This window comes from Urocampus carinirostris, chromosome 14 (genome assembly GCF_059441175.1).
Source record: "Urocampus carinirostris isolate Australia breed hairy pipefish chromosome 14, RoL_Ucar_1.0, whole genome shotgun sequence".
In the NCBI taxonomy this organism is placed as follows: Eukaryota; Metazoa; Chordata; class Actinopteri; order Syngnathiformes; family Syngnathidae; genus Urocampus; species Urocampus carinirostris.
Window position 1 is genome coordinate 33,881,747 of NC_142362.1, and position 24,152 is coordinate 33,905,898.

The 24,152-nt window shown below is 38.9% G+C and overlaps 2 protein-coding genes, 1 non-coding gene and 1 pseudogene across 3 annotated transcripts in view; 1 reads left to right on the top strand and 3 right to left on the bottom strand.

The window, feature by feature from the left end:
* smarcal1 (SWI/SNF related, matrix associated, actin dependent regulator of chromatin, subfamily a-like 1) overlaps nucleotides 1–18,043 on the top strand; it is a 36,419-nt gene extending 18,376 nt beyond the window's left edge. The window contains exons 10-17 of the mRNA XM_088352572.1: nucleotides 16–156; nucleotides 2,088–2,306; nucleotides 2,418–2,488; nucleotides 4,870–4,972; nucleotides 11,017–11,199; nucleotides 12,374–12,474; nucleotides 12,550–12,646; nucleotides 17,002–18,043. Of these exons, the coding sequence (XP_088208698.1) occupies nucleotides 16–156; nucleotides 2,088–2,306; nucleotides 2,418–2,488; nucleotides 4,870–4,972; nucleotides 11,017–11,199; nucleotides 12,374–12,474; nucleotides 12,550–12,646; nucleotides 17,002–17,082 (996 nt within the window). The 3' untranslated portion in view covers nucleotides 17,083–18,043. The remainder of the gene's footprint in view (nucleotides 1–15; nucleotides 157–2,087; nucleotides 2,307–2,417; nucleotides 2,489–4,869; nucleotides 4,973–11,016; nucleotides 11,200–12,373; nucleotides 12,475–12,549; nucleotides 12,647–17,001) is intronic.
* On the bottom strand, nucleotides 8,513–8,706 carry LOC148353239 (U2 spliceosomal RNA). Its single transcript, XR_015852789.1, has one exon. It is a non-coding gene; the product is annotated as a U2 spliceosomal RNA (small nuclear RNA).
* Nucleotides 16,432–24,152, bottom strand: part of nme9 (NME/NM23 family member 9) — a 33,465-nt gene continuing 25,744 nt past the window's right edge. The window contains exon 17 of the mRNA XM_088352573.1: nucleotides 16,432–17,288. Coding sequence (XP_088208699.1) covers nucleotides 17,242–17,288 — 47 coding nt within the window. The 3' untranslated portion in view covers nucleotides 16,432–17,241. The remainder of the gene's footprint in view (nucleotides 17,289–24,152) is intronic.
* On the bottom strand, nucleotides 23,104–23,218 carry LOC148353241 (U2 spliceosomal RNA; annotated as a pseudogene).

Genomic DNA, 24,152 nt, shown 5'->3' on the forward strand with positions numbered 1-24,152 from the left:
TATTTATTTTCTTAGGCGGCCAAGAGGGTCATTCTTCTAACAGGGACCCCTGCCATGTCCAGACCCTCTGAGCTCTACACACAGATCCTGGCTGTCAGACCAATGCTATTTCCACGCTTTCACGAGTTTGGGCTGCGCTATTGTGATGCCAAACAGGTAATAATGGAGGCCCAATTCACATAAATAAATCACGTAATACCTAAATATATAATTTATGAATTTAGTTGTTCTTTTTTTTTTTTTTTTTTTTTTTTTAATATTTATTTTGTCATGCATTTTGTCATGTATTTTTTTGTGCATTTTCACTGTAAAATCTTATTTAAGTGAGGGGGCGGGTCAAACAGGCTCAGGTTTTTACCTATTGGTGAAAATGTCAGGCAGCCTCTTTATTCGAATAAAATTTTGTTTTGATGAAATACACAAAAAAATACATTACAGAACACATGACTAGTTACACGACAAAATAAATGATGAGATACATGACAAAAGTACATCACAAAACGTGCGGCAAAGGATGCGACTAAAAGAAATAAAATACAAAATACACAACAAAGTACACAACAAAATATTATACAGAAATGAATACATGTAAAAAAATACACAGATAAATCTCATCTCATCAGCTGCACCGCTTATCCTCAGTAGGGTCGCGGGGGTGCTGGAGCCCATCCCAGCAATCATCGGGCAGTGGGCAGGGGACACCCTGAAGTGGTTGCCAGCCAATCGCAGGGCACACGGGGACAGACAACTCACTCGCTCAGTCACACCTAGGGACAATTTGGACCGGCCAATTCACCTGAAATGCATGTCTTTGGAATGTGGGAGGAAACCGGAGTGCCCGGAGGAAACCCATGCAAGCACAGGGAGAACATACAAACTCCGCACAGTAAGGCCAGGAGCTGGATTTGAACCCACGCAGGAGGTTCCCACGACCTCAGAACTGTGCCGCACACGCGCTAACCACTGCGCCGCCGTGCTGCCCACACAGATAAATACACAACGGTATACGTGACTTATTTTACGACAAAATAAATGATAAAGTACACAACAACAGTACACGAAGTATGCGATCATAATACTCAACCAAAATACAAGACGAAATAAGTCAAGTCAAATAATGTTTTTTGGCATAGCCCTTAATCACAAGGAGTTTCAAATGGCTGCGTAGACCACAGATTATTGCGAACCACAGACTATTATTACACCATACCCTGATCTAAAACCTACATTAGGGCAAGGAAAAACTCAAAAACCTCAACATGAGGAAAATGAAGAGACCTTGAGAAAGGGACTGCACATGAGGTAATCCCCCTTCCAGGATGACCAGGCTGCAATGGATATTGCAATAACAAAGAATACACAGATATTGTCAACATGAAATATAGGTCATTCATAAGCAATAGTATAGAAGTGTGTTCTAAGCCTAGATTTAAAAAGTTCCACTGAGGTTGCAGATCAAATCTCGGGGAAAGAGCATTCCACAACATCGGGGCCTGAATGGAGAATGCTCTGGAACCTGCGGTTCTCTTCTTGGCTCTAGGGATCACTTGTAGAAATGCCTAAAATAAATAAATGTCAAAATACACAACAAAATGAAAGACAAAATATATAACAAAATAAATGCTAAAATATATAAATGTCCAAATATACAACAAAGTATCTGAAAAAAAATCTTGAAAAATACATACCAAAATGAATCAATGACAAAATAAATTACAAAATGCCTCAACAGATAAATAAATTGTATTTATGACATATATTAGGTATTACGCGATTTATGTGTTTATTTCTATGTCATTGATTTGTCCATTCTTTTTTAGTTATACATTCATTTGTACATAAGTTAGGACCGCCCCTCCATTGGGAACTAATTACTGAAACCTGTTGGTAGAGAGTCATCGGTTATTCTTTGTTCCTGTGGGTTTATCTTACTTGTTTAAAGATGAGACGAAATGAACTCCCTGGGAATCTATCTGCTCTGTGTTCCAACTGTGGCCCGCTTTCCATTTTTTAGCAACTGCCCTAGGGAAAATGTTGAAAATTGCTCATATTAGGAGCGTTTGCCTGCTTTCCTCAATTATTTCCAGCTTGCCTGGGGTTGGGACTACTCGGGCTCTTCGCATCTGAGCGAGTTAAAGTTGCTGCTGTCCGAATGTTTAATGCTTCGGCGCCTCAAGTCCGAAGTTCTCTCCCAGCTGCCCTCCAAACAGCGCAAGGTTGTCACGGTAACCATCGATGGGATAAGCAACCAAGCCAAGGCGGCTCTCTCTGCCGCTGCCAAGCAGTTAGCGAGGGGACACCAAAATGTGAGTTGTCACATCTTGCTTCGTCATTCCTCCCACTCCATGATTTGAAATGCAGCCAATTTTTTTTCTTGCAACACTTGGACATGAGGATTTTTTTATGCTCCCTTTCAGAAAAGGGAGGAAAAAGAAGCGCTCCTCGTCTTCTTCAACTACACAGCTGAAGCTAAGCTGCAAGCCATTACGTGCGTATGTGTTTCCTAAACAAATGAAATGCCAAACCTGGTTGAACGCGATAGTCAAAAATATTGTTTTTTTTCCATGGAGTGCCTAATATTTTGAGGAAGCTGACACTAATTTTCAGCATAGATCATGTTCTGTCCGATTTGAAAATTAATTTACACAGTACTCATACGGGTGCTTGAAATCTTTGAAGGTGCTTGAATTTTAATATTTTGTTTTCAAGGTTTTAAAAATGCTTGAATTTGTGGTGAAGTGCTTGTAAATGCTTGAAATTGTTGCCATGTTTTCCGGAAGTGTGACTTAGTAGACCACGCATTAAATGAAAAAGAAAATCTGCCCAAAAATGACGCCAACACGCTAATAGAATAGAATATACCTTTATTGTCATTGTTACAACATGGGATATATTGTGACAACGAAATTGGACGTGGCACTCCAGTTCCACATTTTACAGTGAGGATAAGGAAAACAAAGAGATAAAGGAACAAAGAAGATGTTTGTACTGTCCTTGTTATATAGGCTTTGTTTTCCTCCGGAGGGGGGGGGGGGGGGGGGGGGGGGGGTTATAAGGGGGTGAGGGACAGACAGAGATGGGCGGATCCAACTAGATGTTTGATCTTACTGTACACACGGTCCAGTGTTCTTCCCCTAATTGCTCAGTCCACGTATTGAATGAATTTGGGAAGTACAGTCCTTAAACATGCCCGGCGACGATAAAAGCTCCGTCAGGGTGTGCAAGCTGCTGTTTATTGATAGCAGCGGGCAGGAGATTTAGCGCTATGCTGACGTTAGTATCCGGTAGTACTGGTGGCTTTGCTTTGCCATTGCATCTCTTCTACCCTCATGATAAACAGCAGCCCTCATTAGTTTGTATGTCATGTGAAGCATCATCACCCCCTGCGGTTTGCACCCAAATGGATGGGTGCATCAGACTGAGTCTGCCGTTTAAATGAACAACGGCAAGAAAAGGGAAAATACAAAAAAATGGCTAAAAAGTCGGACAAATCCGCACACAGCACGCTGCAAGGTAAAAAAAGAGATCCAATTCTTCACAAGAAGAGTCAGCTCTTTAGTCACATGAAAGGTAATTCACAATTTTTTAACATTTTGCTACATGCTACACTTATACACAGGGCACTATGAAATTATGAAATGCGTATAAGTGTGAGGATTACGTATAAATTGAGGACATTTGTCATTGGCCTTGTAAAATGTAAGGTAGCTTTTCCCAGTGGTAAATTGTAATGGAAAGAACTCCATGCAACTGAAAATGTAAGCTACATATTTGAGGACCTAAAAAACACGTGTTTAAATCAAGGATATTTGTGGATCTCCATAATACATGATTCCCATTGGATTTCTTCTTTTAATGGTACTGGAGAAATTCAAAATTGGGTCTAAAAGTCTTTAAAAAGTGCTTGAAGTTGTCCATGTAAAAGGTGTACAAGTGTCATATAGCAGTTCAATTTTTGTGTCCTCTGTGCTATGATACTTTTTTTCTTCTACTACAGTAATCCGTCGCTGTATTGCTGTTTTACTTCTCACGTTTTTATTGATTCACAGATTTTCATTGTGCATTGTGTTTTGCATTTTGATTGGCTAAACAGTCACCCCGCCCCTTTTCTGCCTGTGTTTGCATGTGCTTTGATGACGTTGTGGTCTGAGTGGTACACGTACGTAAAACAGCTTTACGAACCGACGTTGATAGTTCATGTATTTTTGCTTATTATTTAAATACAGTTTTTTTTTTCAATGAAATAAGTTGTTCTTACCCTTGGTGGCACTAAATATTGCACACAGTCACTTTAAATAAGGGATAATTTTATTCATGCCACTCACCAAAATCAACAAAGCACCGTGCTTGTTTACTCTCGCTCCAAATGTGGGCTGCGTACAGTCTCTGTTAACAATCTGGTGTACATGGCTTACCAGAACCACAGACTTACACTACAGATAGATGCATCCACTATATATGGCCTGTAGCTTTTTTTGCTGGAGGGAGAAATCAAATAAAATGGAAATGTTCTGGTGAAAATCAACCAATACACATAAGGCGTTTTTAGCGAGCAACTGGAGTTTGTGTATCATGTTTTTCTGCACCACAGTTTTTTGCAGCAAATATCCTGGTATAGGGGAAAAGCATGTGCGCACAAATAAACAAATTCCCTATCTTACGCTATAATACATTGTTTTATTCATGGAAACTCAATACTGGTGGTTATTGAACAGATTAATTGCAAAAATCGAGGGAATTCTGTACTTAAATAATGAGACATAAAACAGAAGATAAGTTTGTTATCCATTTTCAAAATCTCTCTTGTCATTTAATATTGTTAACTCTTTAAAATGTGAAACTTACAGAAATGTTTTCCACCATTGACAGTGAGTACATCACAGACATGCTGGAGTGTGGCAGGGAGAAATTTCTGGTTTTTGCTCATCACAAGTTAGTCTTGAACCACATCACTTCTGAACTCAGCAAAAAGGTGAGTGATAAAATTAAACAAGAGGTCGAACAAAAGAAGAGACTGCAGCAAATGCGATTGGGTTTAGACTCTTTAAAAGTGTCATTCTTGGCACGGAAGGTGGCAGCTTTTTAGTTAATTCCAAAAATCCACCACCCAATTTAGGGAATCAAGATCATTTCAGTTAAGTTTATTGAAGAAAAAAAAAGGGGGGGGGGGGGTATTGGAGTTTGTACGGCGGCTTAGAATGGTGTCATCTCAATTTTGTGTTCTCAAGGTTTGCAAAGTGCTTGAATTTTGGGTGAAGTGCTTGTAAATGCCTCAAATTGTTGCCATGTTTCTCTGCAGTCTGACTCGATAGTCAATGCATTAAATTAAGAAACATAAAACAAATCTGCTTAAAAATTATGCCGGCACTACTCTCAGTTGGCTTCACTTTACCATTCCATTCTTTTTGCTGCGTGATAAGCAGCAGCTGGCATTAGTTTGTATAGCGTTGTCATGTGAAGCTTCATCGTCCCCGAAGCGGCCAACCCCCTACAAGTGTGACGTAGTCAAGCTGTGTGCACATTGTTGAGGCAGAACAGCAGAATTCATGTCTGTTTGGCAGAAAGATATTGTTTATCACAGATGGTAACATCTCAAAAGAGCACAAAGTATGTGTAGTTGGCAAGATAGAAACTTAATTATTGTGATCAAAGTAAAAAAAAAAGTCTTTTGATCGGCGCTACACATGCTGTATATCACAAAAGTGAGTACGCCTCTCACATTTCTGCGGAGATTTTATCATAATATTTTGTATTTGACCAGAGCCACGCAGGTTCCGTTACTCCATTAAAACATGTCTGAGCTGGGGTATATAGACACTGCCCTACTTGCGAACGAGATTCCGGATGATCGTTCGTGAGCTGAATGTATGTTGTGTCAAGTCAAGTCATGTTTATTTGTACAGCCCTTAATCACAAAGAGTCTCAAAGAGCTGCACAGACCACGAGTATCGCAAACCACAGACTATTATTACACCACCCCCTGATCTGAGGTTTATATATGTTTGAGGCTTGTATAAGTAACTATTGTTTTGTACTAAAAAAATAAACATTTGATAAAATAAAATGCTCTATAAAGATAAATAAAGTTAAGTTTAACTTACTTTATGAAGTTGAGCCTCAAGAGTTAGGCGACTTCCTCCTTTGTGGTAGAATGTGGCCAAAAAAAAGCGACCCAACCATTTTCTCAACCGCATCAAGCTCTCTTATTCCACTTTTATTTAAAAAGAAACGGCTCGCTTCTTCTTTACACTTTGCACCAACCATATTGAATGGATGCACGAGATATTAAACAATAAAATTGTCAAAGTTCTTAGGTCCCTGGAGATTCAGTATAGAATGTTTAAGCAACAAACTAGGAAGAGGAAGCCGGATTTTTTCGTCTGGATAGATGCTGGTTGAGCTCTCACAGTGCTACACGCCGGTAGCGGCGTAAAGAAGCATTACAGTGCTGTCCTATACTTGGAAAAAGGTGCACACAGTTCAAAATCCGTAACTTACAGCAATGTCCAAGTATTTTTCAGCATCTTGATAAAAATGTCCGTTTTTCGTAAGTCGAACGGTCGTAAATAAGGGAGCATCTGTATTCAAGATCTTGTGCTTCTTCACCTTCGGCTTGAGGATGCCCCAAAGATGTTCTATTGGATTTAGATCTGGAAACATGCTTAGCCAGTCATCCCCTTTACCCTTAGCCCCTTTAGAAAAGCCAAGGTCATCTTAGAGGTGTGTTTGGGGTCATTGTCATGCTGGACCACTGCCCTGCAACCCAGAGGGAGGGAATCATTCTCTGCTCCAGGTCACAGTACTTTCTTGAGTTTGTGTTTCCCCTAATGAACTCAACTCCAAATGCATTTATGCAGCCTCAAACCATGACATTCCCACCACCATGCTCGACTTTAGGCACGGCACAAAGATCTTTATACTACTCACTTAGTTGCTGTCACAGATGCCCCACACCATCTAAGCCAAATAAATTCATCTTTGTCCCATCAGACTGTAGGATAATTTTACAATACGCCATGGCCTTTGTTGACATATCTTTAGCGAACTTCTTGACGAGCTTTCAGACTAATTTGATGAAGTGTTCGGCGTATGGTATGAGTACTTACAAGCTGACCCCTGTTTGCTCTCGAGAATTTCAGTGACCAGTACGACAGAGTGTGAGAGATGTACTTCAAGTTGAACACACCTTATCACACCTATGGTATTTTGAAGGGAAAATGACAAGCAGTGCCTTGTTTGGACATTTAGGGGTGTGGTGTCTTTAATGTGTACTAGATTTTGCTGCCCTTGGTTTAGCTATTGATGACTATAATTTGAATTCTTTTTTTTTGAGGAGACAAATACATTTACATTTATATATAAGCTTTACCAGACATGGGGACTTGAGACTTAGTGACTTGGACTCGAGTCGACTCGAGTCGCTGTTTTTATGACTTGTGACTTGACTTGGACTTGGCAATCTAAGACTCGGGACTTGACTTGTGACTTGACTTGCCCAAGAAAAAAATACTTGGGACTTACTTGGGACTTGAAGGTGAAGACTTGAGACTTACTTGAGACTTGCACATGTGTGACTTGGTCCCATGTCTGAGCTTTACCCTGACTTATTTCCCTTGTGTCAAAGCGATGTTTCTTTAGTGTTTTCTTATTAAACATCATAATGAAATCCCTGCAGAAATGTAATGGGTGTCCTCACTTTTGTATAATCGCCATATTACTTACTTGCCCATATAAGGTATGTAACGAGTAAGATAATTTTTATGCCGGCAAGTTAAGTGGACAAAAATGGTGGCTCAAAGCTTTGTTTTCACATAAGAATTGACTTTCCTTTCTCTATACTTTTATGTCATTGAGCTACAAATTTTTTTTTGTACAACATAGTCTAAACAGAGACGACAGCAAACACAAATGAAATGGGGCACAGAAACAGTTTCAATTACATTTTCTATCCTCTCATTCTGTGGATTGCAGCTGCTGTTTTAGAATGTTATGCTATGAATGGATTCACACTGCATTTTTCTTTGAACAGTACTGGAGCAATTGGAAAATTGGCTTTGAATGTCCTTAAAAAGTGCTTGAATTTGGTCATGAAAAAGGTGTTGAAACCCTTCCAATTCTCCTTTCCAAAATCTAGTGCCCTGTTGTCATCGAAGTTCATACTTAAATTACCGTAAAATCCGGACTATAGAGCGCACCTGAGTATAAGCCGCACCCACCACTTTTTAAGTGATTTGACATTTTTGTTCTTACACAAGCCGCACTTCTGTACAAGCCGCGTGCGCACGCATTAAAACTTGTGACACAATCACAAGTTTAACCCAGATCAAGCTGTAAGTCCAACGATTGGGAGGGTTTGGGGTTTTTAAGGGTTATTGTTCTATCTTCGTTATTCATTATCCATTATCCGTTATCGGTCAGTTCATAATACGCTACAAAGCCTAGGAGCCGGGACACTTACTCTCAACCAAAAGGCCAAGCTAAGGTCCTAGCCCTAAAGCCTTGCTGCGATCATTGCGAATGCACCGTTCCCGGAGGTACTGCAATACCGGGCCGATGCGTGGAGTGGACAAAGCAAGCTCTTATTCCATCTCCGGAATGCAAATATCAAAGGCCAAGCTAAGGACCTAGCATTTTGCAATTGCGGTACAGCTTTGGCCAAGGCCAAGCTAAGGACTTAGCATCAAAGCCTTGAAGCCGTAAACTTCTGGCCGTGAAGCAGATGTCATTAGGCTTTTTTGGTTTGAACAAATTTATTGACACTAATAACAGAAAACAAACATGACAATCTCAACAGCAATTAAGCACATTCACAATATTATATTTCAATATGACGTTTAACAGCAAACACAATGTGAGGCTTGAACAACTTTTCTCGAAAAGCTTAATAGCAATCAAGCATATTCACAATTTTCATTATATAACATCTTTGTTAGTGTCAATAGATCCGTCCAGGCCAAAGTATCCAAAGATTTTTTTTTTTTTGGTTTGAACAAATTTATTGACACTCAAAACAGAAAACAATCATGACAATCTCAACAGCAATTAAGCACATTCACAATATTATATTCCAATATTACGTTTTTAACAGCAAACACAAAGTGAGGTTTGAACAAACCCTCTCGAAAATCTTATTAGCAATCAAGCATATTCACAATTTCATTATACAACATCTTTGTTAGTGTCAATAGATCCGTCCAGGCCAAAGTCGATTGTCCTCGGTCTGAACAAATCCACCGACACCAACAGCAGCAAAACAAACAGGACAATCTCAACAGCCACCAAGCACATCCACAATTCCCTATATCTGACAATATGACGTGACGATAAGACGTTTCAACATTTTTTCCTGACATTTTAAATAAATAGTAGACAATCTTAGAACTACAATCGGCATCATGAATTGAAAATGATACCCGTAATTAACGTATGATGCAGACTTGTAAAGTCTGGGTCCCGTTGAAAATAATCCAAGGAAACAAAATGTATATTTCCAAAGTTAAGGGTGGGAAAAATATATATTCACTATTGTCCGCTGCGACAACAGACAGATCTACCGGTAACTCAGCTTTACCCCACTTCCCATCAGCCCGCGTTTGCTCCGCCCCTTCTTTTTGATTGGCTCTTAGAACACATAACAGAATAAATCTCTAAAATAAATACATTACAAAAATATACAGTTGCAAATACATATTAAACATGGTTACACATATTTACGAAGAAAGACAATACACCGAGAGAGTTTTCAAAGCTTTAATAATAATAATAATATAACTTTCATCCCAAACCGTTCCTTTGAAAGGTACCAACACGCTAGTAGGATCACGCTCGCAATGCATCAAACGTGTCTGTCAAAAGAAAGCATTCCGTATTTGTGAAATTCACGGTAGATCATCTTCTACTTCCTCCTCATAACTATCGCCATCAAGGGCGTCTTCCTCATTATCGGAACGTACCTTTCCTTTACATACAATGTATGCATAATCTTAGAGGTTGCAGACTTTCTTGGCGCACATATTCTACTGGTCTTAATCTTACCTTTTATACTCCAATGCCGCTGGTGCCCATTAGAAAAATTACATAAATTGGCCGCTTCACTGAATAAGCCGCAGGGCTGAACATTTGGGAAAAAAAGTAGCGGCTTATAGTCCGGAATTTAAGGTATACAAGATTGTCATTTCGGCTAAGATCCTCCCATTACCTTACACCCAGAGCTGAATATTTCAAAGCTGTCTGAACCATCGTCACATAATATTTTCAAGGACTGGACAGCAAAAACACTCAAATGTCGTATTCTACCTATACTGATGAAAGGTATCCATTTGTCAATGTTTTATACTATTTGTCCTCTTTAGGAAGCTGCAGTCAAATTCAGTTGAGTGATAATCACACTAGAATTGTTACTTCAAGGAGAAATTTTCTTTTTCGCAAACTTATTTTTCCCTGTTTACTCTTTGAATACAAGGTTCGTACGGGTACATGAAATCCATGAAAATGCTTCAATTCTAATGTTGTGTTTTCAGGGATGGATTAAAGATTGCTTGAATTTTGGGTGAAATGCTTGTAAATGCTTGAAATTGTTGCCATGTTTCTCAAGAAGTCTGTTTAAAGTATGACGACACTGCTCTCTGGTGGCTTAGCTTTGCTATTGGATTTCCCTTGTAATTTACTGCAGCTTCTATTAGTTTGTATGGCATTGTCATAAAAAGTGCAATCACCCCCCCATGGGTCTCGCCCATTAGGACAGGTGCTTGTTACACCTAAACAGGGCTCTATGAAATGTATTTTAGTGCAAGGATTACAGATACATTTGGACCTCTGAAAAACACACACTGGGTTTTTTTTTTCTTTTAATGGTACAGAAGAAATTGGAAAACCGCTTTGAAAGTCTTAAAAAGTGCTTGAATTTGGCCATGAAAAAGGTGTATAAACCAGATGTAATAACAAAGACATTCATGATAATCCAAATGTAAAATGTGATTGTTGTGTGATGTTCTTCGGATGTGACCTTCTCAACAGGACGTCACTTACATCCGCATCGACGGCTCCACCCCGTCGGGTGAGCGCCAGCAACTCTGCGACAAGTTTCAGTATTCGAGCAAGACGTGCGTGGCCGTCCTCTCCATCACCGCCGCCAACATGGGTTTGACCCTGCATGCTGCCGACCTGGTCATCTTCGCCGAACTTTTCTGGAACCCTGGAGTAAGGACTGTTTATTTTGTTGTTAACCCATTTAATGCCATGACGGATAAGTATGTTTTCTGACCCATTGTCGAGTGCAAAAATGTAAAAATGTTTTTGTGTTTTGTTTTAAAAACTATTATAAAGGGTTTGGCTTGGGTAATCAGTAGGTATCAAGCCTCTGGAAATGATTTCAGTATCATAAATCACCAGTAGATTGCAAGAGCGGCTTTGATGAGGTATTTGTCTCCTCTATTCAGCAAATTAAGGGTTCGTAGGCGGCCCATGTGGTTTGTAGGCATAGTGAAGTAGTGTGGTGAGAAAAGTGAAGATTTGGATAGTAGTTAATGCTCCAACAGAGCTTTTTTCTCTTGTTAAAAAAGATGACAAAGTCCATTTGTCATCATTGGGGCTGAAAGGAAATTATGTTTAGTACAAGTTTGCAGGAACACGATTGCCATTGGGACCAAATGGTGTGATCACGTCACTAGAAACATCAGCCACTAAAAAGTTCTTGCAAAGTTCATCCATTGTTAATGCATAAATTCAGTGCAATAAAATGTCTTTTTGCATGTATAGTCCACTTGTGTTTATGGAAAGCATTGTTTAGTTTATTGGAAGTATAACAGATGCAAAAAGAACACATAAGTGAAAGTTGTGCTTATACATTCTTTCACAAAAATCTTTATTTTTCAGTTTTCTGAGAGAAAAATGCTGGTCTACGAGTGATCCCAAGAGCTAGTAGAAACATACTTTTGCTTATAATGAAAGATCAGGGTTCAAAGTTTCTATTGATATTTCCTATGCCTATAATAAATTTTCTGTATGACTTCAAAAATGAGTCAAAATGGGTTCCCATTTAAGAGAAACATCTTGCATTAAATGAGTTAAATGTCTTGCTTCAAGTCTTATTTTGGAACTATGTTGCTGTTAATTGTCTTTGCGCTACTGTATTTTTTTCCATTATAATATTAAAAACTCTGATGCACTTTACAACATAGGCCAGTTTCCAAGGGCTACTTTTCCAATATGCTCACTTCATTTTGACAATATTATTGTCAATACTTCCGCTATGCACCTGCAGTTACTTTTGATCTTATTTAAATTACATCTTGTTTTTGTTTACAGGTTAAATGTTTTTAGAGTCAGATGGCGCTTTTTAAGTCAAGGTACGACTGTTTTTTGTGTTCGGCAGATTCTCGTCCAGGCCGAAGACCGGGTCCATCGCATCGGTCAGAAAAACAACGTAAACATTCACTACTTGGTCGCCAAGGGAACAGCAGATGATCACCTGTGGTATATACATTATAACAACCGGCAGCGCTACTACACAGCCAGAAAGATTTCTGATGTTTTTTGTTTCCTGACCAGGCCAATGATCCAAGCAAAAATGAAAGTGTTGGAGCAGGTCGGCTTGTCCGAGTCGAACCTTTCAGCGAATGCAGTAACAAGTCAATTCCACTCTAAGGTAGAAAGACGTTTTCCTTATATTAAAGCTGCAGACGGTTTTAACGGACAGGAATATGAAAAATGTAGTATTGAATTCTAAGGCAGTAGTTCTCAACCAGTCTGACTTGAGGAACCACCATTCCACCCTAATGACATGCTGCGAACCAAATCAAGTAAAAAAAATCCACTTCTCAAATGTATCGAATAAAACGATAAACTTTTAAGCAGTGATAGTCAAATATTTTTTTCAAAAAGCAAAATAACCAAAACCAAAGAGGCTATTAAGCTCCTCTGGCTTTCAAAAGCACCACAACCGTTTTTGGATATGATTATCAGGAAACTGGCTGAAAAACTTCGTAATCAATCTCATATTGTAAGGCAGGGGTCAGGAGCCTTTTTGACCCGAAGAGAGACAGTAGTAAAATATAGGTTTGGTTTTTTTCTAATTTTGTAGCGCATTTTATTTTTCTAGGTGACGTAAGATGTTCAAATTTATGAAATAATAACGCCTGTGTCTTATGTCAACAAATATACCACTTTAAACAGTTACTTGAGATCATTGATGTTCATTTTGACCTTCATTTTTTTATTTTGGTGGTTTCAAAACAAGTTAGAAGCAGTTTTTTTTGTAAATGTGTCACAAAAAAACAAACAAAGTTTATGGATGTACTTCCCTTCAGCGCAGTGTGTTGGAGAGGGGAGCTTGCTGTGTGTGCATAGCTCCGCCCACCCTTTCGTCTCACCCAATCAAATTGTTCTGTGTGCTTGCCTTGCATTTGTGGGTAATTGCTTTGGCTTATGCAAGCACCAAACCTGAAATTAAACTTAATGAAATTGAATTGCTATGTAGGAATTTGTACAAGTAGCATTTTATATCCGAGCCATATGTACTCATGGAAAGAGCTATATATGGCTCGCGAGCCATATGTATCCATGATAAGAGCCATTTATGGCTCGCGAGCTATATGTACCCATGAAAAGAGCCGTATATGGCTTGCGAGCCATATGTTCTCGACCCCTAATTTAAGGGGTGGCAGCACACACAATTTAAATGTGACTTTTTTTGTACTGCTTTAGAGGTTCATTGTACATTAATCAAGACACACACACTCAAATACTCAAGGGAATTTGTTTATTTCTGCTGTAAATTCCGGACTACAAAGCGTACCTAATTACATTTTAAGCTAGAAACGTAACTATGTTTTAGTACAAGCCGCACAAGATTTTAAGTTGCAGGCTTAAACAGCCCTAACAATGAACTTATTCACATCCATTTTTTTACATTAAAAGAAAAAAGCAGGGATATGTCTAGTACAAAAAAGTAACACATTGTGACACTTGTTTGCCGACTGTGTCCCCAGGAGTGGACCAAAACAATCTCAAAACAAAACTCAGTGTACGGTAATTACTCAAGTTCAGAAGCTTGCACAATCGCAACAGCCTGTACCCTTGCTGTGCCATGCTACTGATCTTAAGCTCCCCCATCCCTTGCGCACATGACACAGTGACCAGGTATTATTGCTACTACATGAAAAAAAAATCATACATAAATTATCTTTCTAACAACTCTTTGTATAACCTTTAAAATGACTTTCCAAGCCAATTTTCTAATTTCTCTAGTACCATTAAAAGAAATTAAGTGTCAATTGTGTAATTTGCAGATCCACAAATACATACGCGATTTTTAATCTTCAGTAGGCATCTATCAACACAGATCTTGAGTAAATGGCAAATACATTTGTTTTGTGACAAATCTTTCCCCATATAGGTGTTGCAATAAAATTACAGCAAAATTTAGCTTACATTTTTAGTTGCAGAAAGTTCTTCCTATTACAATTTACTGCTGGGAAAAGCTACCTTAATTTTTGTCCCATTATAAATGTCCATAATTGATATGTACACATTTCATAGTGTAGCATGCAACTATCCTCTTGGGAAAGAGCGTGGAGGTGATGCTTCAGAGGACAATGCCGTACAAACTAATACCAACTGCAGTTAATCACAAGGGAAGAAAAATGCAATGACAAAGCGAAGCCACCAGAGAACAGTGCCAGCGCCATTTTTAAAGAGACTTGTTGAGTAACATGGAAACAATTTGAAGAATTTACAAGTACTTCACACAAAAGTCAATCACTTTTCAATAGTTGAACACACAACATTAAAATTCAAGGATATCAAGCACCTGCAATTAAGCGTCGTCAGTCCAATAACTGTCGGCCTGATAATAATCTTAATAACTAGTGTCAGCATATATATGATGCTTTTTTATGTACTAAGAGAAATACTTGGGTCATTTACGGTAATCTACCAAAGAAAATTGACTCAGGACTATATAAAAAAATAAAGGACTGACACTGTATAGAGGGGAAAACGACACAATTTGCTTCAACTTGAGTTAGGCAGGGATTTCCTCAGATAGTAAGGTGACTGGACTCTTATTATTCAGATCCCTAATTCCCTTCTATTCACACCAATTTACATCTGACCACATACCAAAATACATGTGCCAGTGGTCGAATGGTGGGAAAAAAAAACGTCTAGGGTGGAATTTGTGAAAATATCAAAAACAAAACAATACAGCACAGGCAAGACGGGTCAAAACAGAAAGAAACTACAGTATTTTCCGCACTATAAGGCGCACCTAAAAGTCTTAATTTTTTTCAAAAGCTGACCATGCGCCTTATAATACAGTGCGCCTTATATATGGCTCAATGGTGTGTCGCAAATTCTTGCAACTAATGCAACAGCCGCCGACTAGATTTTCCCCCGAACGTGAAGTAGTCCGCGGTTTATGATGGGATTTATATACCGGCATTTCATTGGCTAACCAATGTGTCAATCATCATTTGAATCGATCACTATTGGCTTAAGTTATTCGCAGGTAAAGGGGGCGGATCCTTTTTATCATTTACGGGCTTGCAAAGGCTAAATGGACAAAACAAAGCCTGCAATTGGCCGAAAAAGATGAATGTGAATAGCAAGTTTGGTTGGTTGTCTACGGCATAGAGAAAGCATGTTTTACTATTCCGTATTTGTAAATATTTTATTCTCCTGGATTTACTACACTCACGGAGGACCATGGTTGCACATTATTATTGAACACAACGACTTCGGTGAGCTACTCCCGCTATATATTTTCCCAGTATCTTGTTTGAGTGATATCGATGTTTCTGTGAGGGGTCTTTTTTTAAATTTAACTCAATTCCAAGTGTTTATTGTCATATGCACAGTCAAGTTGCGAGCGAAAAAGAAAATAGAAACTAAGGAATGGTTGGCATTTCTTGAATCCCAAGACTTTAACCTTCCGAATGATGGAACGATGCATTTGAGTGACATCGTACGGACACCGCATCCGCACAAGTTCTCGACACGTATTTGCATCGTTGCAAGCTTTGGGAATGTTAAGGGGGTAATAAGTTGGACTGAACTATCTGACTGTTTTGTCCACGTTCCCATTGTAGCACCTTATAATCCGGTGCGTCTTATGTATGTCAAAAATAGGACCAAAAACTATTTTTTGTGGGTGCGCCCTATAACCCGGTGCGCCCTATAGTGCGGAAAATACGGTAATCCCTTCTTCAGGAAGGTCAAAGATTGGTGCTTGAAATCCTTGAAAATGCTTGAATTTGAACATTGTGTTTGCAAGGCTTAAAAGTGCTTGTAAAATATTGTTGCCCTGTTTTTCAACAAGTCTGCTCAAAAATGTCGACATTGCTCTCCTATGGTTTGGCTTTTCCATTGCATGTCTTCCCTTGTAATGAACGAACATTTAATGTGAGTGCACCCACATTAGTTTGTAGGGCATTGTCCTATGAAGTGTCATCACCCCATATGAGTAGAGTACTAGAGGACAGTTGCATGTTACACCTATACAGGGCACTATATGAAATGTGTATTAGTCAAATGATCAATTATGCTCATCTGTTATGGGTTATGCCAAAAAAATGAAGGCAGTGTTTCCTAGTGGTAGATTGTATTGAGAAGAACTTCCTGCAACTTAAGTTACATATTATTTCTACCTAACACTTATATGAAGAGAAATTTGTCTCAAAAATATTCAGACGTATTGTTCAGATCCACAACTATATTTGCGATTTACGCAAGATCTCAAAATCATATGTCTTGATACACACACAAGATTGAAAATGGCAGGTATATTGTATTTGTGGCTCTGCAAAATACATGATACAGACTGGACTTCTTTTAATGGTACTGGAAAAATTGGAAAATTGTCTTTGAAAGTCCTTCAAAAATGCTTGAACTTGGCCATTAAAAAGATGCACTGGAACTTGGTCTGATTCTGTTTGTCTACCTGGATTGACCAAAACTGGCATGTACTTTACAAGTGTAACATTTGTTTTTATGATTGTTTAGGATCCCCATCAGAGGACCATCATTGAGATGTTTGAGAGATCTTTCAACGAGGATGACAACGCAGATACAGAGGGCCAATGAGATCGTTTGAGCAAAGAAAAAAACGGACCGGTTTTCAGCAAAAAACAAAATCACCATGATTAACTTGTAGATGGACCTTTTCTAGTCACCGAAAATAACACTTTTTCTACAATAGATATTTAGACAAAACGTTTTTTTGTTCAAGTGTTCCAGTGATCATCAACCTTCTTTGGCTTCAGTGTTCAGGTCTGATTCCTGTGTATCATCTAAAAAAGAAAGAAATCATGAATTATCTTCTTTTTACTGATATTTAATGTGAGTGCACCCACAAGCTTCAAAACAAATAAGACTTTATTTCACCGTCTTCTCTCTTTGACCATGTAAAGTGCAAAAAAGTGAATCTTGCAGAATTCTTTGTATAGCTACAGTACTTCTGTAATTAAAAAGACCTTTCTAATCTCACAAATAAAACAGTCATTTTTAAGTGACTTTTGTTTTACTTGCTAAAAAATACCCAGTGTGAGGACTGTGGCATAAATGTCGGAATTTAATCTTCAAACCCAGTTTAACTGGTATTTGTTTGGCCTATTGTTTATTCATACATAACATCTGATTTTAAGGTTCTGTTGGTATTATACAAAATCATGCATGGACTTGCTCCCTCATATCTTTAAGAATTAATTTCGCCCTATGTTCCGGTCCGGAGCCTTCGCTCTATAGCATATGAATGACATATTTAATGTTTACAATATCTGTGTACTATTATTGCAACATTCATTGCAGCCTGGTCATTCTGGAAGGGGGATTACCTCATTTGCGGTCCCTTTCTCAAGGTTTCTTAATTTTCCTCATATTGAGGTTTTTAAGTTTTTCCTTGCCCTCATGTAGGTTTTCAGGGGATAGTGTAATAAGTCTGTGCTTTGCAATAATCTGTGGTCTGTGCAGCCCTTTGTGACTCCTTGTGATGAAGGACTATACAAATACACATGACTTGTACAAATAAACATGACTTAACATAGATCTTTTTGTGTACGATTTCTTGGAACAAATTCTCGGATACGATTTTTTTTTTTTTTTAATTTACAACAGACCCGAATACATTTTTAGTCAACTTTCACTTATTTCAATGTTTCAAAGGGAAAAGCCAACTCAAAGATTTTCCGACAACAGTATGCTTTATGGGTCACAGCCAGTCCAAACATTGCATTTCTAATTTGTGCCTTTAGTCATATAACATTGTTTTTACTATCAGTGTTCTCGTTTGCCCGCGTCCCTGTGTCCCAGATGCATGATTTTTGTTGGGGACGCAACTTTTTTGACACAAAATTGTCACTATTACCCGATTACTTTTCTTTTTAACAAAGATTTACCGCACTCAACTTTTCTTCAGGCAGATACGCCATTGTTGTTTTGGTGTCGCAGTTCGAGTTTTTTGTCTGCACGCCAATCTCGGCAAACGAGATCTCGTTGCTTCGAGATTACGTCATTGTTGTGGTGGTTGTTGTCGAGGGAATGTGAAGATTAAGTATACCTCCAAAAAAACAGTATTAGGTGAAAATCAACACAAAATTGGTAATTATTTCGGTGTCTATAATAAGTTGAAACGTAATGCAGAAAGTGATATTCTAGGCAATAAAAAACACGTGTGTTGAAGCGAACGATTTGAAAAAGAAAAGAATACTCTTAGCAAGAAAAGGACTTTTCTCCCAAAATGGACTAAATCACAATATTTTTGTGAACTGAAAAATCTGAAGTGATAACTGCTTTGTATTACCAATTAACTGTGATGATTAAAACTGAATGAGAATGAATTAATATGATTCCAGCAATATTATTTTGTATAATGTACAATATTGTTGTGAACTGAAAAATCTTGACGCGATAACCGATTTGTATTACCAATAAACTGATGATTAAAACTGAATGAATACAGTGGGACCTCGGTTATCGCGGTTAATCGGGACCAAAACCACCCACGACAAGTGAAAATCCGCGAAGTAGCGGCGCACCTTAAAAGAAATCTATATATCATTTTTCTTTTTTAAATCATTATTATTCTTTAGACCCGGTTAATGAGGACTAAAACCACCCGCGAAAAGTGTAAATCTGCAAAGTAGCGACGCCCCGTCAAAAATGCTTTAAAAAATATATATATTTTCAATTTTTTAAAAAAAATTTGTTTTATTATATTATTATTTCTTAGACCTGCGGAGCTCTGAACCCGTGAACGTGGAACCACGAAGTAGCGAAGCCCCTTCAAAAATGCTTAAATAATAAATAATATATGTATGTTTGTTTTGTTTTTTTTAATTATTTTATTTTATTGTTATTATTTTTTAGACCTGCGAAGCTCTGAACCCGCAAACGTGGAACCACGAAGTAGCGACGCCCCTTCAAAAATGCTTAAAATATATATATATATATATATATATATTTAATTATTATTATTTTTTAGGACCGCGAAGCTCTGAACCCGCGAATGTCGAAGCGCGAGGTAGCGAGGTAAATAGATTTATATTATATATTTGCCGCCGATTTACAATTTCAACCTTGATAACATTAAATTTTGGGGACCCATAGATCTCTGTTGGGACCCATCACTTTTCAGAGGTAAAATGAACACTGTTTATACTGTCACACAAGCCACATAACAAATAAGCTGACCCCGTAAAACTGCTTTAAAATAGGCACATAAAAGAAATACTTACACAAAATAATAATAAAACGTGTACCTAAAAACAATAATCATTTAAATGGTTAGATAATAAAGATGAATACAGGGTACCAGGAAACGGCAGCATATAGACTGTAAAGTTCTCAACGTTGTACAAAATCAAATGAAATATTTGACTATTCTGTCTTTGTTTTTGTTTACCCCATTTTCAACAAAAACAAGAAAACTCAATATATTGTTTTTTCAATTAGTACTGAGTTAAACATGGAATTAGAGTTAATGGAAGAAACATAATTTGCTTCCATCTTGCAGCCTTTAGGAAATTAGGAGTCGTTGGGTCGTATATGCCTCTCCAAAAGACTGTCCTGAAGAGGGATGAATGCTTCCAGGCTGAACTTGCCCAAGATACACCACAAGAAGTGGTGTTCTACGACCCAGGTGGTTAAGCTAGTGCTTTGAAAGTAGACCGATGTATACCATTTTCGTTTTTGGCAATCATTACTTTTGACTGTTCTCACTGTATTTCAGTTTTCCTTACTATTATCTTATTTGTTATCGGTCCATATGAGAAACCATGTTCTATTTACAGTACAACACAGTCTGACATAGTTGGGCTCCAGAAAGGTGAGGCAATAAAACCACAGAAAAAGCTCAAGCCGGGTCAATATTGACTAAGTCGTTCCATTTGGCAAATGAAGGCCAGGGGGCACCTCAAATTGTGGCATTTGCAACTGTCTATCAACTCAGCTAAAACTGAAATGATCTGAAATGATCTGCATTTATATAGCGCTTTTCAAGTCAATGACTTCCCAAAGCGCTCTACAGTGTGCTTCACATTTCCCAATAGCGGCCGTGATCTGTGCAGCCATGTAAGGCGCTAACCTGCTTATTGGGGGTAATCGGGGGTTCAATGTCTTACCCAAGGACACTTCGACATGTAACACGGACAAGCCGGGATTCGAACTGGGATCCCTTAATCCTAAAACGATCGCTCTACCTCCTGAGCTACTGCCGCCCCCAACTCTGGAACCAGGGGGTTCACTCAAAATATGTTGGCCTGTAGAGTTCAGAATCTCGGGATTGTTCAGGACCCCCATCTCCTTCACAGAACAGAGACTTGGGGACTTCAGATGTACTTCTGAAACTAAAAAGTAATCATCAAACTAACTACCCTAAGTCCCTTAATCTCCATCACCAGCCAGCCTGCGCCCTATCTAGAAGGACCCAGGGGAGTTCTCCACACTCACAAACAAAACAGTAAGCATTACTATGGGCAAAAAAGGCAATAAAAAGCAGTCACAGTAAAATGGCAAATGGCTCCTATCACCCACAATTAGTATGCCACTCATTGACAAAACTGCAAGAAGAAATTGGGTGAGGGTGCAGTAGAAGGACGGGCGAAGCACCCGAGTCAGCGGGATAGTCCAAGGATTGAGCTCAGCAGAGCTAAACTGAAAGAACCTGACTTGGATAGCGCTGCTTGTATTACGCCCCCTTGTGTTTATTTTTTTGTGAGGATATAAACTGAGCCACTGATTTCAGTCCCGTGTTTTACAGTTCTTAATTCCGTTTGTATGCGAACATGAAAGCCTGTTTTAATCCTTAGTGCTTTTCAGACTTTGTCGAGGGATAACATTGATGTTCCCCGAGCCTCAGCAAATTACAGATCAAAGTTCATCTGCTCTTTATAACAGAACTGTGATTGGCCTGAACAACATTGATGGCATCATCCCTTGACTCTAAATCTCAAAATTCCTTTACCAGAGGTTGATTTTACTTATAACCTACAAACACACAATTCCATGATTAGAATAGTTTACGGTTCACGGATCCCTTAACCACCTGGGTTGTAGGCGCACCATTTCCTGTTGTGTGTCTTGGGCAAGTACAGTGTAATTGCGCTCAACCCTCTCCAGGTGTTTCTTTTCATGAAAAAGAAAGCACTGGTTTCCATGGTTACCAGTAGCAGGAAAAGCCCCCTGATCTGACTCAGATACAGCACCTTCATATCTGCTCACCATTGTTTGCAAAGCATCATTCCGCTCCCTATGAGCCGACCTCAACATTGAGGGGCAGCGACAATACTGAAACTAGATGCTAAATCATGGTGGAAAAACTATTTTGTTCCAGAATTCTAAGTATCACATCAAGGCTTGCATTTTTTTGTTAAAAAAACAACATTTGTAGGATTCGTCTTTCAGGAACCCTCCTCTTATGGTTCAGATCCTACCTCCCAGATAGGACGCACTGTGTTAAATATGGTGAAATGACATCTGAGCCCTTTAGAGTAACAGGTGGTGTTCCTCAGGGTTCAGTACTTGGCCCCCTTCTTATCAGCATTTGCATGCATCCATTAGGTGCTATTATTCGCAGGTATAATATCAGTTATCATTTCTACGGAGATGACACTCAACTATATCTTCGAATGGAAAAATCTGCCACACTAAACTGTGGAAATTTGGAGGCCTGCCTCACTGGGATAAAAGAATGGACGTCACTCAACTTCTTGCGTCTTAACTCTGTAAAGACCGAAAAGTTAGTTATTGGTCCATCTAAATGCCGTGAACATTGACATATGTAAGATCACCCAGAGTGACTCGGTCGAAACTGTAGGTGTCATATTTGACCCCAATCTGTCCTTTCAAACAAACGTTAAGAATATTACTACAACAGCTTATTTCCATCTTCGCAACATTGCTAAAATTCGCCCTATGCCGTCTCAGTCGGATGCGGGGATTATAATTCATGCATTTTTTACCTCCCGTCTCGATTACTGTAATTCATTACTCTCCGGTCTCCCGAAGTCCAAAATCAAGAGCCTTCAGCTAGTACAAAATGCTGCAGCGAGGCTTTTAACTAAGACAGAAAGTTTGATCACATTACCCCGATTTTAACTAACCTGCATTGGGCTTCCTGTTAGTTTAAGATGTGATTTTAAGGTTCTGTTGGTAGTATACAAAATCATGCGTGGACTTGCTCCCTCATATCTTTCAGATTTTAGTTCCCCCTATGTTCCAGTCCGGAGCCTTTGCTCTAAAAATGCTGGTCTACTAGTGATCCCAAGAGCCAAGAAGAGATCCGCAGGTTCGAGAGCGTTCTCCATTCGGGCTCCGGTGCTGTGGAATGCTTTTCCCCCTGAGATTTGATCTGCAACCTCAGTGAAAATGTTTAAATCTAAGCTTAAAACACACTCTATTCTATAGCATATGAATAACCTATATTTTATGTTGACAATATCGGGAGGGGTTTTGGGGTTTTTAAGGGTTATTGTTCTATCTTCGTTATTCATTATCCATTATCCGTTATCGGTCAGTTCATAATACGCTACAAAGGCTAGGAGCCGGGACACTTACTCTCAGCCAAAAGGCTAGGCTAAGGTCCTAGCCCTAAAGCCTTGCTGCGATCATTGCGAATGCACCGTTCCCGGAAGTACTGCAATACCGGGCCGATGCGTGGAGTGGACAGAGCAAGCTCTTATTCCATCTCCGGATTGCAAAAATCAAAGGCCAAAGGCCAAGCTAAGGACTTAGCAATACGTCTGAATCACCCAAGGCCAAGCTAAGGACCAAGCATCAAAGCCATGATCATGGTATCTCCCCTGCCAGGTAAGTATCGGGAGATGGTGTCATAATAGTCTGTAATAATAGTTTGCAATAGTCTTTGATATGTGCTGCTTAGAGACTCCTTGTGATTAAGGGCTATAAAATAAACATGACTTGACTTGACATTTGAGGCGATGACGATAAGTCTTTGTGACATATTAAAGCAGCCATGTGAAACATGCGGTCAGTGGGCTGGAACAGACCCATGGGCTGATTTTATTCGACCGCCCATACATTTCTGTGTATATCAACAAAAAGTGATTCTTTAGGTCATGTCTATCAAAAGTTATGACTTTTCAAATAAATGCATACCAAATACTCTCTCCTGTCATCAAAGGGCAGTGTTGAGTTTACATTGCTTGGTGAGTTGGTTCTGGTGTAAGGCTGTGTTCACTTAACTGTTGAAAAAGAGTTAACAAATTCAATGCTAAACCTGAATCTTTTTTTTTTATATATTTTTTGCGCCTTGCATGGCTGCATGGCCGCTATTGGTGTGTGAGCGTGTGTGTGAATGGGTAAGTGTGAAGCACATTGTAAAGCGCTTTGGGAGGTCTTCATTGACTTGAAAAGCGCTATATAAATGCAGGCCATTTGTGAATAAGCGCATATATGCCACCCTTTTGACATTAAAAACCGGTAGAATTGATCACACATTCATTTCTTTGGGTGAAACACAATCCATCTCCAGCATAATAAAGACAAAAACATGTGCTCGTTAAAAAACAAAAACCGCAAACTACAGTGTATTAACAACAACTAAATCTAATGAAATCCTTGGACTGGTTTATTCACGTACATACTTCGTCTTGCTTCAAAGTAAATCAGACTAAAACATTAGTCCCGAGTCAATATTT